This window comes from Anabrus simplex, chromosome 2, assembly GCF_040414725.1.
Source record: "Anabrus simplex isolate iqAnaSimp1 chromosome 2, ASM4041472v1, whole genome shotgun sequence".
Lineage (NCBI taxonomy): Eukaryota > Metazoa > Arthropoda > Insecta > Orthoptera > Tettigoniidae > Anabrus > Anabrus simplex.
This window is the reverse complement of record NC_090266.1, coordinates 539,980,590-539,998,685: the sequence shown is the minus strand read 5'-3', so window position 1 is coordinate 539,998,685 and position 18,096 is coordinate 539,980,590. Positions and strand designations below refer to the sequence as shown.

At 40.1% G+C, this 18,096-nt stretch overlaps 1 protein-coding gene across 1 annotated transcript in view; it reads right to left on the bottom strand.

Moving 5' to 3' along the window:
• Positions 1-18,096, bottom strand: part of LOC136863589 (cytosolic carboxypeptidase 6) — a 1,034,988-nt gene that overhangs the window by 187,594 nt on the left and 829,298 nt on the right. The window contains exon 8 of the mRNA XM_068226007.1: positions 16,492-16,603. Within this exon, the coding sequence (XP_068082108.1) occupies positions 16,492-16,603 (112 nt within the window). The remainder of the gene's footprint in view (positions 1-16,491; positions 16,604-18,096) is intronic.

The window sequence follows — 18,096 nt, the reverse complement described above, 5'->3', positions numbered from 1 at the left end:
AAATTGAATTCCTTTCATGAGGACACATAAATCAAAAACTGAAAAACTTAGAGTCGTGATAATTGGTATTTAGAGATCCTTTACTATTAAAGAAACACGTATTTTTTGCCGTAAAATTCACTTGGGGGGGGGAGCAGTGTGAAAGTGAATTATTTTAAAGTCTAAAGTGAAGGTAATAGACGTGAACATTGGTGTTTGGAATCTCCTTTAAACATAAAGAAACACGCCTTCTTTTAGTTTTTTTGGGTGGGGGGGTAAAGCAAACTTAACGGCGGTGGGGTGTAAAAGGAGGTGAGACCAATTGATTTTACTGTTCATAATGTATTTTTTTACCGGGCGAGTTGGCCGTGCGCGTAGAGGCGCGCGGCTGTGAGCTTGCATCCGGGAGATAGTAGGTTCGAATCCCACTATCGGCAGCCCTGAAAATGGTTTTCCGTGGTTTCCCATTTTCACACCAGGCAAATGCTGGGGCTGTACCTTAATTAAGGCCACGGCCGCTTCCTTCCAACTCCTAGGCCTTTCCTATCCCATCGTCGCCATAAGACCTTTCTGTGTCGGTGCGACGTAAAGCCCATAGCATAATGTATTTATAAGGAGCCTCCGTTGCTCAGGCGGCAGCGCACCGGCCTCTCGCAGCTGGGTTCCGTGGTTCAAATCCCGGTCTCTCCATGTGACATTCGTGCTGGACAAAACGGAGGCGGGACAGGTTTTTCTCAGGATACTTCGGTTTTCCATGTCATCATTCATTCCAGCAACACTGTCCAATATAATATCATTTCATTTGTCATTCATTAATCATTGCCCCAGAGGAGTGCGATAGGTTTCGGCAGCCGGCACAATTCCTATTGTCGCCGCTAGATGGGGGCTTTATTCATTCCATTCCTGACCCTGTCGAATGACTGGAAACAGGCTGTAGATTTTCGATGTACTTATTCTGATCATAAATCGATCATTTTTAATCTTTCCTGGGTTCGTTATCAACAGCCATCTTTTCCTTCGGAGAACGTTCTTAGATTACAGTAGATTCTCCTGGCATATAAATAAAAATTTAAACACATTTGAAATAAACGATAGGAATTAGATTGACCGTCCAATTGTTTACCTCTATAATAAGGTCAATAATGCACGGAAGTATGTCATTCGTATCGCCAGAAATCCCGCACACTTGCCTACACGCGACAATGGTACTGGTCACGTTCTCAACAATGACAATGTAAGCAGATGTAATTTGCCGCCAAGTAGCGGTCTTGCATCTGCTGTGGGGTCCAAAACATATAATAATAATAATAATAATAATAATAATAATAATAATAATAATAATAATAATAATAATAATAATAATAATAATAATAATAATAATAATAATAATAATAATAATAATAATAATAATAATAATGTTCTGGACCGTCGTCAAATGTGCGGACCGCGCTGGAAGCTGGTCCTGGACGGGTAATGACTAAGAACGCAGTCTGGCCGCGGGTTCAGTATCGCCAAGGCACCCAAGACATCACCACGCCGGATCTCCTGAAGGATTTGTTCCATATTAAAAATTCTTATAGGAAAAGATGGCAAAGATTTAGGGACCCAACTGACCGAGTGGAATACCTTGACCTAGCCTGGGAAGTACGAAATCGATTGGTGCAAAGAAAGATTGAAAAATGGGAGGAAACTTGCCGTAATCTATTAGAAAACAAATCAGATCGCTAATTTTGGCGGATTCTCTCAGAAAACGGATTTCGGTGGATTATATATAAAAAATAAGCATTCAATTCTAAATTTCAGTATAATACCGTAGCGAAGCACGGGTATCTTGCTAGTTATATATATATATAAAAGACTAGCAAGATACCCGTGCTTTGCTACGGTATTATAATGAAATTTATAATTGAATGCTTAACGTTTTATACATAATCCACCGAAATTCGCGATCTAACTGGTTTTCTGAGAGAATCCGCCAAAATTCGTGATCTGACTCGTTTTCTGAGAGATAACGGCAATGTTCCTCCCATCTTTCAATCTTTCCTTCCAGCAATCGATTTCGTACTTACCTGGCTAGGTCCAGGTATTCCAGCCGGTCAGTTGGGTCCCTAAATCTTTGCCATCTTTTCCTATAAGCATTTTTAATATGGATCAAATCCTTGAGGAGATCCGGCGTGGTGTCGTCTTGGGTGCCTTGGCGGTACTGAACCCGCGGCCGGACTGCTGTCGTAGTTATTACCCGGCCAGGACCCGCTTACACCGCGGTCCGCACATTTTGACGACGGTCCAGAACATTATTATTATTATTATTATTATTATTATTATTATTGTTGTTGGTCTGGAACTCACAGCAAGATGCAAGACCGCTACTTGGCGGTAAATTAAATCCTCTGCCATTGTCATTTCTGACAATGTGACCAGCACCATCGTCGCGCGTAGGAAAGTGCGCGAGATTTATGGCGACACGAATCATATACTTCCGTGAATTATTGACCTTATTATAGAGGTGAATAATTGCACGGTCAATATCATTCATATCCTTTATTTCAAATGTGTTTAAATCTTTATTTATATGCCAGGATAATCTACTGTAATCTAACTTTATGTACTCCAAAGGAAATTATGGTTCTTGAAAACGAACTCAGGAAAGATTAAAAATGATCTGTTTATGATCAGAATAAGTACATTATGAATAGTAAAATCAATTAGTCTCAACTCCATTTTCACCCCACTGCCGTTAAGTTGATTAACCCCACCCCCAAAAATAAGGCGTGTTTCCTTATGTTCTGAGATATAAGTACCCCCATAGAGATAATTCACTTTTTTCACTTCCTTTCACACTCCCGTTAAGAATACTTGTCTCATTAAAAGTAGAGGATCTTCTAAATGTCAGTTATCACGATTCTAACATCTTCCGTTTCTGAGATATGTATCCATATAAAAGGAATTCAACTCCTTTTCACCCCCGCCCCCAAAATGATTTCGCCCAAAAACGCTTTTTCCTTTGTTTTTAAAGGTATTCCAACTATCAATTTTTACGTCTGTAACAACTTCAGTTTTTATTAGATGTAAGTATCCTCACACAATTAATTCAATTAATTTTTCAATTTTTCACCTCCCCCCCCCCACTTCATTGTATTTTCCGAAAATACGTGTTTGTTTAATTTTAAAGCAGATTACAAATACCAATTTTCACGTCCGCAAAATCTTTAGTTTTTGAGATATCAGTATCCAAATTAAAATAATTCAACCCTATTTTTAATCACTTTTACCCCTCCACCCAAGTGGTTTTTCAGAAAACAAAAAAAATACATGTTTCTTCATTTTCAGTAGAGATAAAGAATACTATTTTTCACTTCAATAACATGTTAAGGTTTGAGATATGCTGTAGAAACGCTCATTTTAAAATTTCACCCCCTTTTTAGTTCCCCTTAAGTGGAGTTTCCAGAAACAAATCACCTATGTTCCTTTAGTTTTACAGGATTTTCCAAATACCAATTTTCACGTCTGTAGCATTTTACGTTTCTGAGATATACTGTAGATATAGTCTTTCTAAAAATTCACCCCAATTTGTCACTCCTGTTTAACTCCCATTTATTATATTTTCCAAAAAAAAAGTGTTACTTTATTTTCAAAGGAGATCCCAAATACCAATTTTCAGGTATGTAATATCTTCTGCTTCTGAGATATAAGTATCCTCATTTAAGGCATTCAACACCTTTTTCACCATTTTCACCCCTCCTATTGGGATTTTCCGAAAACAAAAAATATGTGTTTCTTTATTTTTAAAAGGGATTCTAAATACCAATTTATACATCTGTACACTTTAAGAGTTTTGATATATATATATATATATATATATATATATGTATATATATATACACTTATTTTCAAAATTCATCCCCCTTTTCAAACCCCCCCCCCCCATTAATTGTATTTTCCACAAACGAAAGGTATGTGTTTCATTATTTTTAAAGGAGATCCCAAATACCAATTTTCAGGTCCGTAATATCTTCAGTTTCTGAGATATAAGTATCCTCATGAAAGGCATTCAACCGTTTCTTCACCCTTTTCCACCCTTCCTATTGGGATTTTCCGAAAACAAAAAAGATACGTGTTTCTTTATTTTTAAAGGAGATTCTAATTACTGATTTTTACATCTATAAACCTTATAAGTTTTGAGATACAGATACACTCATTTTAAAAATTCACCCACTTTTCAACCCCACCTCCCATAAATTGGATTTTCCAAAAATAAAAAATACATGTTTCTTTATTTTTAAATGAGATCCCAAACACCATTTTTCAGGTCTGTAATATCTTCAGTTTCTGAGATATTAGTATCCTAATTAAAGGCATTCAACTCCTTTTTCACCCATTTTCACACCTCCTATTGGGATTTTCCGCAAACAAAAAATACGCGTTACTTTATTTTTAATGAAGATTCTAAAAACCAATTTTTACATCTGTAAACTTTCAAAGTTTAGAGATATAGATACACTCATTTTAAAAATTCACTCCCCATTTCACCCTTCCATTAATTGGATTTTCCAAAAACAAAAAAATTCGTGTTTATTTTTAAAACAGATCAAAAGTACCAATCATCAGGTTTGTAATGTCTTCAGTTTCTGAGATATAAGTACCGGTATCCTGATTAATGGCATTCAATCACTTTTCGCCCGTTTTCACCTCTCCTATTGGGATTTTCCGAAAACAAAAAATACTTGTTTCCTTATTTTTAAAGAAGATTCTAAATACCAATTTTTACATCTGTAAACTTTTAAAGTTTTGAGATATAGATAAACTCATTTTAAAATTTCACCCCTCTTTTCACCCCCTCAGCGTCGGAATATCCAAGAATTCTCTCTTAGCGAGCACCTATATCTTAATATAAATGTATCCCCAAAATTTCATTTCTTTATGTCCAGTAGTTTTGGCTCGGCGATGATGAGTAAGTCAGTCAGTCAGTCAGTCAGTCAGTCAGTCAGTCAGTCAGTCAGTCAGTCAGTCAGTCAGTCAGTCAGTCAGTCAGTCAGGACAAGTTATTTTATATATATATATATATAGATTAATCCCTCTTGCACGTTTATATGAATTGAAGCTGGGCCAGTGAACCAACAGATGTCTTCCATGATTAAGAATTGTATCGAGCCAGCTGGTGTGTAGTTCCTAATAGGTGTAACGCTGACGTCTATCTTCTCTATACCTGTGTTTACAAAGGAACCGCCGACCATTGGTGGACCTGAGTGCAGAGGGGTTCGAGCCTCGTGCGCGCTAATTCAAGAAGCGTGTATTTTCATGTGTTTGTGTAGTTTTCAAGGATGCGCCTTGTGGTGATTTATATTATATGTTGCTTTATTTTGTCTATTGTTACTGTGCTTGTTGTGGTCATTTCGGTCGCTAAGGGATACAAGCACCGTGCGCTATTTCAAGTTTTCGGTTCTGTCCCATCCGTTCTGTCTACACCGCGACCACGGGCGCAGACTCGGTGTTATTTTTGGGGGTTGCAGGATCCGGACTCATACTAAGAGTTGTTTTTTATAAGTATTCGTGTACCCTGCATTTGCTTGGATTTTCTTTAATTATGGATGCGGAAATTAATACTAGACTCTCACATTGGTATATTCTAAATCACAGGGCACTTGGCCAAAATATTGATTCGACTTATCTGTTACGCTGTCTCCGTGTTGTAGTGTTATTTACGTTTCAAGGAATAATGTTTAATTTCATAGGGAATCGAATCCTATTGATGACATCTTCTCAGTATCGGAGCAATCTGACGTTAGAATCCTATACTTGAAGATTATTATTATTATTATTATTATTATTATTATTATTATTATTATTATTATTATTATTATTATTATTATTATTATTATTATTATTTTAACACATTACCTCCGTAGACTGACAGAGATTCGCCAGCGAATTTTAATAGAAGGCCTCGGGACAAGTCTACCATCGTTTATACCTAGGACTTAGTGCCCCTCCCAAGCTTCTAGAAACTCATGAAAATCTCGTATTATTTCCGTACCACAGAATCACAGGTTTCGAAACCCATTTTCTTCCTATGCATCTTGGCAAGCTCTCCTAAACTGATCTATGCCCTGTATAATACTGAATCATCATGCTCGTGACATTTACTGTTTTCTTTGTTGACTGATATCTTACTGACGATATTATGTGAATAAAATACGAGTTCCTTACTCCACATCCAGTTTGTATCCAGTTAAGTATATAATGCATTCTAGCCTTTTAAAACTGTTCCTTAAGCTTTTAAAAGCTAATTAAAACAGCAACGTTACTCCTGCTACTTCCATATAGCTCGATTCTCGGAGGAGATGACCGTCCTGGGTTCATCATACCTCGGGAGGACAATATGAGAAACCCCTTAAAACTGATGAAGATGCGCAACCCACCTAATACTATTAGTCCATAAGTTCAATGTTGCTGTGCTTGCCTCCTGCATGTCAGCAATGTAAAATAAGCCAACTTTAAGCAGAAAAAACGACTACATACAATCGTCGTGCCAAGACGGAAGGTCATACCACAAACATACTGTATATTATGTGCTGTTATGTACATGTAACGCTTAATGCGATAGTTGATGGGATGTGCGAAGTGATCTGTCGTGGAGAAAATTAAATGAATGCTTTGAACCATGAATTATAGATTTCATATGAAAATTAACTGTCGAGGTGAAATAGGTGTGGGTTAGTATTGAGGCTTCTGCGACTGAAAATTGAACCACAGTTCAAAACTTGTTCTATGCAGAGTTTTGTTAAGTAATTCATGGCTTGATTGTCCCTATGTGTGGCAGAGCGCCCGTTATGATGCGATACAACAAAGTTATGTTAATAATGTATTCTGAGGTTATTATTTTTATTATTATTATTATTATTATTATTATTATTATTATTATTATTATTAAACTAAACTATATTATGCTGCATTACTACTGTATGTTGGACTATGTTATATACTTGGTTAACTGTATGCTGTGTTTCGGAAATGTTGCTGCACGATACGGATCTCGTACCTGTATCATCACCGAAAACCTATGTGAGTTTGTGAGGTGTTAATCCACCAGCAAAATGGAAGATATATTGCATAGTTGATATTCAAACTTCAACGCAACCGAATTCCGAAAGACATGCGAAATTTGGTGTTTTCCAAGTACATATTTCGAATATTAACTTTAACTGGTCTCCACTGCAGAATGTGCCAGTGACTTCCGTTTAACTTTTTAGAATTATTGATAAACTTGATTTTAAAATGCAAAGCAAATAATAAAGGCATCGCAGTGTAGACGTTGGAGACTTGGAAGAATGGAAGGTAAAGGCTTCCACTATAAGTCAATTCGATATTAAAGAAAAGAGAGAGAGAGTGGTTAGCCCTATGTCCAGCCGTTTTCATCATCAGAAAGTAAACTGGTTTTTATTTTTCATGCGGGCTGAGTGAACGTCAGAAGTGGAAACTTAGTTTCTGAAGTTTTCGTCTTCCTGACCCAGAAGCGAAGCCACGTTCTTCTGGTTGAACCGAGTATGTGTTTACCACCTCGGCCAGGTAGCCCCCAAACTTGATTTCAGGCACCTTAAAAACAAACACCATTATTGAGAAGCCGCTTTATATAGTTGTGAGATACTACCCGTTACATATATTCTCTATTCATTTACAAAAGTTTTAATAACGCTGTTGTTGCTGGGAAAATGTATCCAGGATTGGTTTTACTTCTGCGTATTCTTCTTAGCCAGTGATTAATATTTTTACATCATCTGCATACGCACGGATCGTCACATTTACACCATAGATATTAAGAACTCTAAGACATTTATCAAGACCTGGAATTAAGGGTTCAATGATAAAAACAAAGGAAATCATAGACAAGGTGTATCCCTGTCGGATGGATTTTCGTACGGGTACCTTATGGGATAAAGGACCATTTATCGAAACTCTATAGAAGTAGGTTTTGCAGAATATTTGAATATACAGGATCAGAGTGTTGGGAAATCGAAAGTGCTGCAGAGTACTCACGTGCGACTCTGTCAAAGATTTGTTGAAATCTTTATTAAGGAGTACAGCCCCTATGTTTGCTCTTTCTGAAAAGTATAAGATAAAATATCATATAACAGATATGTTGTGGAAGATGATTTTATCCGGTATGGCTCATTTTTGTTTTTGCTAGTTGCCTTACGTCGCACAGACACAGATAGATCTTATGGCGACGATGGGCTCATATTTGTCCAGGACCTATTATAATTGGAAGTGTGTTTTTAATCCTGTTTGCTAGGACTTGGGTAAGCAATTTGTAGTCTGTATTAAGGAAAGTAATTGGTTGATAGTCGGTAATACGATTATCAGTAGTTTTCTTGGGGATCAAATCGAGTATGCCTTCAGTATATTTAAGTGCCGTTTCATTTTGAAAGATATAGTTCAGCGCTCGGGTGAGGTCATCTTCTACAACATCGCAGAGGTGTTTGGTACCACTCAAAGGGAATGGAATCTACTTCCGGGGTCTTGTCAGCATCAGTCGCTCGTCAGAAAAATTCGATTTCCTCTCTCGTTATAGGAGATAGGATACGAAGTATAGTTTCATCGTCCAAGAAACTTTCCATTGCCTGCAACTTCTCGTTCAGCGCCGAGACTGATATTTCTTCGCCTGTTAGTAATTCTCCAAAGTATCTTTCTCCTTCCCTTAAAAGCTGCTCACTCGCTTTAAGTGTTTCGCCGCTTCTACCTGTCTACTGACCGATGCGTTGGCGATTCGCGGCGTGTCGTAATTTGGCGATATGATACTCCGATAGACGATCTTATTCAACCACGAAAGTTCCCTTGAGGTGCTGTCTCAGATTTTCCAAATTTTTCTCCTTTATATCACAGATAATTTTCTTAATGCTGCTCATATTGCTGACACATTTTCACTAGCCTCTTCATGGTTGTGCAGGCCCTGCAGTACCATGCCGTAAAATTCGAGTTCCTTATTTATGTTTTGAGAAATTTCAAGGGAGATTGTTTTTGTAGTTCATAGAATAAGTGATTTAACCTTGTCAATTCACCATTTAACTGCATTATCTTATCAACTCTTATATTGCTGACACTATTTATTATAAGTCGCACCGAGCTCGATAGTTGCAGTCGCTTAAGTGCGGCCAGTATCCAGTATTCGGGAGATAGTAGGTTCGAACCCCACTGTCGGCAGCACTGAAAATAGTTTTCCGTGGTTTCCCATTTTCACACCAGGCAAATGCTGGGGCTGTACCTTAATTAAGGCCACGGCCGCTTCCTTCCCATTCCTAGCCCTTTCCTGTCCCATCGTCGTCATAAGACCTATCTGTGTCGGTGCGACTTAAAGCAATTAGCAAAAAAGAGTATTTTATTCAGTCAGAAAACATCTGGTATTTATTTTCCAAGTCCCCCGACCAATGAAATATTGGTCATTATTACCAGATATTAGTGTGAATAAGAAGATATGATGGTCACTGAAGGGCAGGGGATAATCTTACAACTGTTAATCATGTGCTTAATTTTCTCGACTTCGATGTTCCTCTGAAGGAAGTGTATTGTACTTGAACAGGATGTGGCGCTCTCCATGAATCCAACAAGTTCATAGACTGTGTCAATGCTTGAAGTCCTGGACAGAAATTAAAATCCCCTACTTGATCATGCGGATTTAGTGTGCAGTTGAAGTCCTGAGCGAGGAGTATTGGAAAAGATGTCGTAATATGTAGTAAGATATCCTCTCTGAAGAGATGTTTTAGCCTATATGTTTTTACAACCCGACAGGCTGTACACATTTATTATTCTGATGGCATTCATGGTAGCAGATAATAGTCTCCCTGAAGGATGCATAACTACGTCGGATATAGACATGTCTTTCCTATAAAATTTATTTCTTTTTCAAGTTGCTTTACGTCGTACCGACACAGATAGTTCTTATGGCGAAGGTGGGATAGGTAAGGGCTAGGAGTAGGAAGGAAACGACCGTGGCCTTACTTAAGGTACAGCCCCACCATTTGCTTGGTGTGAAAATGGGAAACCATGGAAGACCATGTTCAGGGCTGCCGACAGTGGAGTTCTAACCCACTATCTCCCGAATGCAAGCTCACAGCCGCGCGCCGTTAACCACATTGCCTACTCGCTTCGGCTTCCTATAAAATATTTCAGTGCCTTGCCTATCTGGTCCTAGATTGATGACGTAAACATGATGCATGACCAACCTTATACCAACTTCATTTACGTCCTGTAGAAGATTAACATCGAATCATACTCGCGGAAGAAACGGCTTAACAGAGCTTGCAACACAGAGTTCCTCAATCCATTAACAGTAGCAAATGTCAGTAGATTTATGACCGTAAGGAACATGAAGAAGAAATACATACTGAAGGGAACAGAGTTGTAACGGTGCGTTTAAAATGTAGAAATAAGCAGTTGTCTTTACGTCTGGTGTTGTTTCTTCGCGGCTTGCAGTCGCGGATCTCTGTTACTGCGCCGAGAAATTTCCTTTGCTGGCAGTTTGGACGTCTCACTTCTTTTACTGATTGTCTCCGAATGGAAGCCTGTGTTTTTGCTTTCCGCATGACCCGGTTTTCAAGCCATATTTTCGTATTCAACTCTGTTGTCTGTCTGTTCCGGGAGGCTTGTGTTTTATTGCTCGGGTGTGCATGTAATACTCCATGTTCTTCACAAGTTGGAGTTTATCACGTTATTGGGCGTCATCGTCTTGCTGATGTTTCCAGGGTGAGTGTCAGATGTAGAGTGTAGGTGGCGTGTTACCGAAGGCATATTTCCCCTTCGTAGAAGTCCAATAACTCTGCGGAAGACTGCTGTGTTATCTGTGAAATTTCCCGGATGATTTCGTCCCTCTCAGATAGTTGTGCTTCGAGAATGTGCGAATCAGTCTCCGTCTTCATTCGTTTGTATTTTTTCTCAGTGATTAAAGGGAAGTCATCGTTATTGACATTAGGAACAGACTATAATTCCATGTCCTCTGTCCAAGCGGTTTGTTTGCTAATCTCATCAGCCTTCCTCGCCTCAGCAAGTGCACCGTCAGTGTATCAAACTGCGTGGCTTGTTCACAACTGCTATCTGTGATGCTGTCGGCTGCCCTATCATACTCGGACTGGGTAACAACAGCAGACCACAGGGCTGTTTGTTTACTAGCCGAGTCGCTCTCTATTTCGCTGGTATCAGATACTCCCGTACTGTTACTAAGTGGAGCAGATACAGCACTTCTATCTAGTGTACGCTTCTGGAGCAAGGGACAGTCCGGACGCAGGTGGTTCGAGGATTTATATGCTAAACATATCTTAATTTATCCATCATAAGTTACCTGCTCATGGAAAATTTCAGTTAAAATAAAGGAAGGTATTTCCCTTTTTATTTCTGCACGAAATGTGCGAATGCACATACAATGTCCTTGCACTTCACCCTGCGGGATTTATTGGCAGTTTTTGAAACCCATGGTGGTTTCACGAAATGCTGATTTCACAGTGGAACCAGGGTGAAAGTGTAAGGATTTCCCTCTTGTACCACAAGGTCTATATGGCTACAGCAGCTCTTCTCTTTCATAGAGTTGCAATCTTAACGGCCAGCTACGTATTTGATTTCCTGAAAAAAAAATGCTGTTACATCTAAGAAAGTGCGTTTCAATTCAGTTTCCACTTCACTACTTCATTGCGCCCCCGATGTAGTGAACTAACTGTTCATTGGGGCGTATTTCCTTCCCCATCTCAGAGAGATGTTGCCTATATCCGCATCACCGCTCCCTGACCTGTAGCCACTGACTGAAGTAGTTAATTGCACTGCGCTGTCTTCTGATTAAACAAAGTAATTCATTATGAAACGCTAGTGTCCACTGGTGCAGTATGTATCTTGGTTCTTTTTCTTATCCAAGTTTTAAAACTGAATTGTGTGAATCCAAACTTGAAAAAAACTTTTTACAAGACAAGTGCGTATGAGTGTTACTTTTAAATTATAACTCTTCTTGAAGGTGACGGTACGGATTTGCTTTAATACTGTTTAGACACTCTTTACTTTCTTTCATAACTTTGGCTGGACCAAAAGTTACTTGAGTGGCTCACATTCTATACTAGCACCTAACCATGCCCTGTACATGACATAATATGGAAGTAAAGTAGGTACATGTATATTTGTGCATTCCTAAGCGATACCAGCCATAATTCAGGTTTATAAGATGGACGAGTTTTATCTTGTACAACGTTTCAAAGGATTTTATGTTATCCTGGGTTTTGACGATATACACTAAGGTGAGAAATGTGGATAATGACAAAATAGGCGACACGTGATTGTACACGGGTCATATCACGAAAATATTCTCATATACTGTGTGTGGAATATACGTTTGGTTATAATGATTTCACAACGAGTCCAAGTAAAGTGAAATTAATTAATTAATTAATTAACCTAGTTGATTATTTCTCATCAAGGTTTGTTTCCAAGTGACAATGAAAAACAGTTGTATTATTATTATACAATTTTGCTTTACGTCGCGCCGACACATGTATATGAAATTAATTTATTTTTTGGAAGTGGAAATAACACCTTTTGAACAGACACTCTTAAAATATTCAAAATATTTAACAGAAAATATTTAATGATAGGAAGTATCCATCGAATACTAAACCTGTTTTGCAAGTGCTTCAATAACAAACACGCTGAGTTCTTTCATTTGCTTGAGGTATGGTGCTGCGATGCATGAATAGTGTACCAATTCAGATGTTCAATGCAGCACACCTAGATACTATTCCTTTGTAGGAATTGTTTCAAAGTGCCGAACTGGTGTGTCTGGACTATACTAGACTAGACTAGATGTGATGTTGTCATATCTACAATGATTGGCCTAGGAAGAGTGAAACTGAACATACAGCCTTGTCCTGTTATTGATTGGATGCTTGCTCAGTGTCGTCACCAGGGTTATCAGTATCCTCAATGTAATGGTCATGTGCAGGACTATGAAATGTGACGTGTAAGCAGCACTAAGTCATTATAGTGAGCAGCCATCAACAAGCGCTCGCTAGGTCCTATAGAAGCATAGGAAGTAGCTTGATGAAATGGGAGAATCCTAGAGAGAGTGTGACTGGTAAGCTTGTCATGTCAGAAAAGTGACGATTGCAAGCATCGTTTCTGAATAATAAAAACGTTAATGAAGTAACTCTTGGTGGGAAGGCTCAATGTGGAAGCGTATTTCGCGGTCGGTGGGTTGAGGAGGGATGCGTTCTCTTGAGCGACGTTCAAGAAGCCGTCGAACTAACAAGCGCGACGACAGACATCTAGTGTACATGGCGCACATCTTCAACAAACACCCTTACTTAGGAATTCAGGCATGTGGCACTTAAGTCTATGTCTACACGTATGAGCATTTGTCCAAGCGCCCGTTAGTGCAATTCCCTCAGATTGCTCACTACAGGCGCCAGCGGCTGCAATGTTGCCTGCAATGTTGGGCCTGGAGGGATGGAACGGCATGCCATCATCATATCCGACAAATTCCATTTCTGCTTGCAGAACCACTATGGTCACATCCGTGCTTGTCGGTACGGTGGCGCATGCCTTGGCACCGTCATACCGACCTGGCATCCCGTGTTATGGAATAAGGTGCCATCGGATTCCAGTCCCGCTAGAGCCTAGTCCACATCGCTGGTACGCTGACCAGCAACTTTTACATCACGGACGTGCTGGAGCCTGATGGGTCGCAACCGCAAGTGGCACATATCGATCAGCGGGCGGTGGTTCCTGGATGACAGCCAAGTCACATTGCTTTCATGGCCAGCGCGTTCCTCGGATGTATCGTTCATCGAAAGTGTGTGGTCCATGGTTGGAAGGCAACGGGACTGTCTAACGACACCCGCAGTCACAACGGATACACTTTTGGGGATGGAAGGGAGCAGTATGGAGTGAGATATCTCAGACTGACATCCATAGACTCTTCCTCTGAATTCCGCGTCGTGTAGCAACGGTTATTGCCACCGTGGTGTGGCCACACATGACTGATTTTCCTTCGTTCTGCACGTCGTACCGAGCTACAAGCGTAAACATGACACCTGTAGGTGTTCTGTCCAATAAATTTGGTTCTGATGGCTCGCGTTCTTCTTGTTCTTGAGATTTTAATGACTGGCAGTGTAGCACGATCTTTCTTCCTCGCTACTGAAATTATAGATATGTATTTGATTCATTCATCAACAGGCCAGTGCATTTTTCACGACAGACCTGGAAGGCCGCAGTTCGGCGGTTAGATTCTGAGTCATTGTGAATCTCGTCGCCTAATCTTAATATGCAGTATCTCCTTGGTCCTTCTCGAACTTACTCAAGGAAAATTGTGGAACAGTGCAGTAACTGGTGCCTGGCTCTTACGCAGAGGCCCCTGGTTTGATTTCCAATAATTTTTAGTCTTGGACTCTGAGGTGGAACGTGATTTAGACTCGTGATACCGATGGACTGTTGATATGAGAAGCAGTGGACTTCGTCACAAAAACCAAGTAATACGGCCTAGGATGTCGCTATATTGACCACAATGCACTCCAATATCTGCAGACTATCTGGCTGGGTAGGAGTCGTCTGATGCCCAATACACAGATTATTAAACATTTATTAAAGCGATGTTCTGAGATGCAGTCTTATTTCACGTTCTGTGGCTCCTATTTCTATCCCAACTACGTAACTACAAGTACGCATACTACTTCGAAAGTCACTTGACAGAATAAATTCATAATTACCAGTTATTCAGCTCTGAAAGTATACTTACCAAATTAATACAATTTCTTGCGATTTCCGAGGCTCCTTGAGTAACAACAGACCAGGGAAATACCAGTAAGACATCATTTTTCACTCTCATGTGTTTATTATTGATCCGTTTACCCATTGTGATCTTCACATTTCCATGAGTGGAGAGATAAAGTGGGCCATTTCCAGTCAATGAATGAATATAGTATTGATAAAGAAATTGAAGCTGTAAATGTGTCGGTACGGGTTTCAGTTGCCTGTGTGGTAACTCCTTAGTATGTAATTTAGCAGTATAATTATAAAATGTCCGCCTCCGTAGAGTAACGGTCAGTGTTATTAGCTGCCGTCCTCGGGGGACTGGGTTCGATTCCCGGTACTGCTAGAAATTTAAGAATGGCAGGAGGGCTGGTATGTGATTGAAATGGTACATGCAGCTCACCTCCAATGGGGGTGTGCCTGAAAAGAGCTGCATCACCTCGGTACGAGGAGACGAGTTTAGTCCGACTCGTTGGCTGAATGGTCAGCGTACTGTCCTTCGGTTCAGATGGTCCCGGGTTCGATTCCCGGCCGGGTCAGGGATTTTAACCTTCATTGGTTAATTCCAATGGCCCGGGGGCTGGGTGTTTGTGCTGTCCCCAACATCCCTGCAACTCACACACCACACATAACACTATCCTCCACCACAATAACACGCAGTTACCTACACATGGCAGATGCCGCCTACCCTCATCGGAGGGTCTGCCTTACAAGGGCTGCACTCGACTAGAAATAACCACACGAAATTATTATTATAAAATCAGATAAGTGCATGTCGGTTTTAAAAAGGAATAATAATATTATTAGTTTTACGTCCCATTAGCTACGCTTACGCTTTTTCGAGACGCTCAGTTGCGGTAAATTTCCCCCGCGGGAATTCTTTCAATGTTGGTGGTGAATCTACAGATATGAGGCAGGCGTACTTTGAATCTTCAGATAACACCAGACTAACTCACTAACTTGGGTTCAGCAGGTTTTTACCCTTTGAGTCATTCAGCCGTGCAGAGTCAGAAAGTGTAAAAGTTGTAACTTTTCTTGCAACAGCGGCATCAAGTTGAAATGCAGACATGATATGTACCACAGTAAAAGCTCCACTGGCAAAGCCATACTGTAATTTTAGACTCGGATTACCCCCAGAATTCCTTTTTTTTTTTTGCTCGTTGCTTTACGTCCCACCGACACAGATAGGTCTTATGGCGACGATGGGATAGGAAAGGCCTAGGAATGTGAAGGAAACGGCCCTGGCTTTAATTAAGGTACAGCCCCACCATTTATCTGGTGTGAAAATGGGAAACCACGGAAAACCATCTTCAGGGCTGCCGATATAGGGGTTCGAACCCACTATCTCCTGGATGCAAGCACACAGCTGCGCGCTCCTAACCGCACTGCCAATCTTCACTGTGTTTTCGGAAGTTGAATAGAATGAGCTTGTTTCATTCAGTCTCATCGTTGACTTTGAGAATACTAAGGTACTGATACCTGAGTACTAATAATATCGTTTCTAATCCAACCAGTACCTGTGACGAAATGTGAAGGTGTCACTTGTATGGCCGATTAGTTTAAACTTTTCAGTGAGCTTGGCATGCTAATAAGTGACTGAGCCATCTAGCTCTTTAGTGACACCTGATTTTCCAATAAGAGATGGTGGTGAAACTCAACCTTCAGTCTGAGGACTAAAAATACATTCAAATATGCATATTTACAGACCAGTTCAATATTACGTGCTCTTTCTTGACGTACCTTGGATGCATCCAGTTCTGTTAGCAAATCGTGGACCGCGTGAAGTGTTGGATGAGCCCATCGGGAAATCTGATGCCAGGAACGGTTCAGATCGAATCCCATGAGGGTTGACCTACGAAAACAGAAATGGAAATGCCCTTATTGAAATAAAGTGTATGAAATGTTGAGGTAAATTAACTTACAGTACATTTGAAAATATGCATTATCGGCTCAAAATCATCCGACCACCTACATCAAACTGTAATCAGACATTTCCTGTTATACACTGCACAGAAGTAGACAAAAATATGGGATGTCTTTGTTCACCTTTTGCCCTTATAAGAGCGATCTCTTACACAGGTAATTTCTACCATGAGTCTGACCAGCTGTTGAGGAACAGCAGCCGATGTTTGCCTGAAAAATATGGCCAAAGCAGTTTATTGTGTTGGTCGTTGGGTTTGGAGTGAATTCGGCTTCCTAACTCATCCTTAACATATTCTGCGTAATTCGGGTCAGGACTCTGGGATGGCCATTTCAATTCCGAGACTTTACTGGCCCAAAACCACTCCTAAACGGGCATTTCATTACGGGAGGGAGCATACACAGCAACGGCCATCGCGGAACAATACCGCAGACAGTATGTTTTAGATATTCCCCCTCATTGTAATACCACTTCCTCCTAATATTATTATTGGAACTTCACGTCCTAGTAAGTATCATTCTCCAGGCATTTACTACACCTAAATATCCCTCTAGGATTGCCACATCGTATGGTGTGTTCAGAACATACGTTTTAATTTCTCCGCATTCCGGTGACATCGCTCTTTTGGTGACACTTAGCTGATTGCCCACGGAACATCATTCCTCCCAACTCTGGACGTACAGTCATCGCGGCACTGGCTGTACAATTACATAGCACTGGAATTCACAGCTGATTGTTTCTGTCGATATCTGGAAATTTTCACCAACACCATTCTTGAACGCTTAATGGTTCCTGTAATGATATGTTTTTATCCGGCCTACCTTCACGTCTCCATTTCAGAGTCACTTCACCGGTGGTCTCCCTTTGAAGATACTGAGCTCCTCTGGCCAATACTAAATCTTTTCATTAATGAACAACACACAGTACTCTGGATCTGGCATACAGATAAGTACGGCTTCAGTAAATAAGGGTCCAGGTACTCTTTACTAGATGATATTCAAGTGTATTGCTCTCCTAACTATCCTTCTCCATTCGTCTCACATGACTCTACCACCACAGCTGGCTTATTTGCACAACTTCATCCACTGAGCTTTTAAATAAGAAATATGTATCTCTTCTTTACAAGCTATTGTGCCTTTCAGTGTTCAGTCTGCAAGGCTCTGTGAATTCATTAAGTGTCTATAATATTACATTATTTGTAATTAGCATTGTGGTCTCGTTCAATCTATATCTCTTGTACTTAAATCATTAAAAACTGGAGGCTAACCATCGAAAATGTGGCCCCTTTTCCCCTCCTTGACAAAGTCCATTATTCTCCTAGATATCCTCCACTCACCTCACATAACCTCACAAGCAAAGCCAATTCATGCGTACATCTTCATCCACTAAGTTCATTCCTGACTTTGTCTTAATCTCTTCAGTGC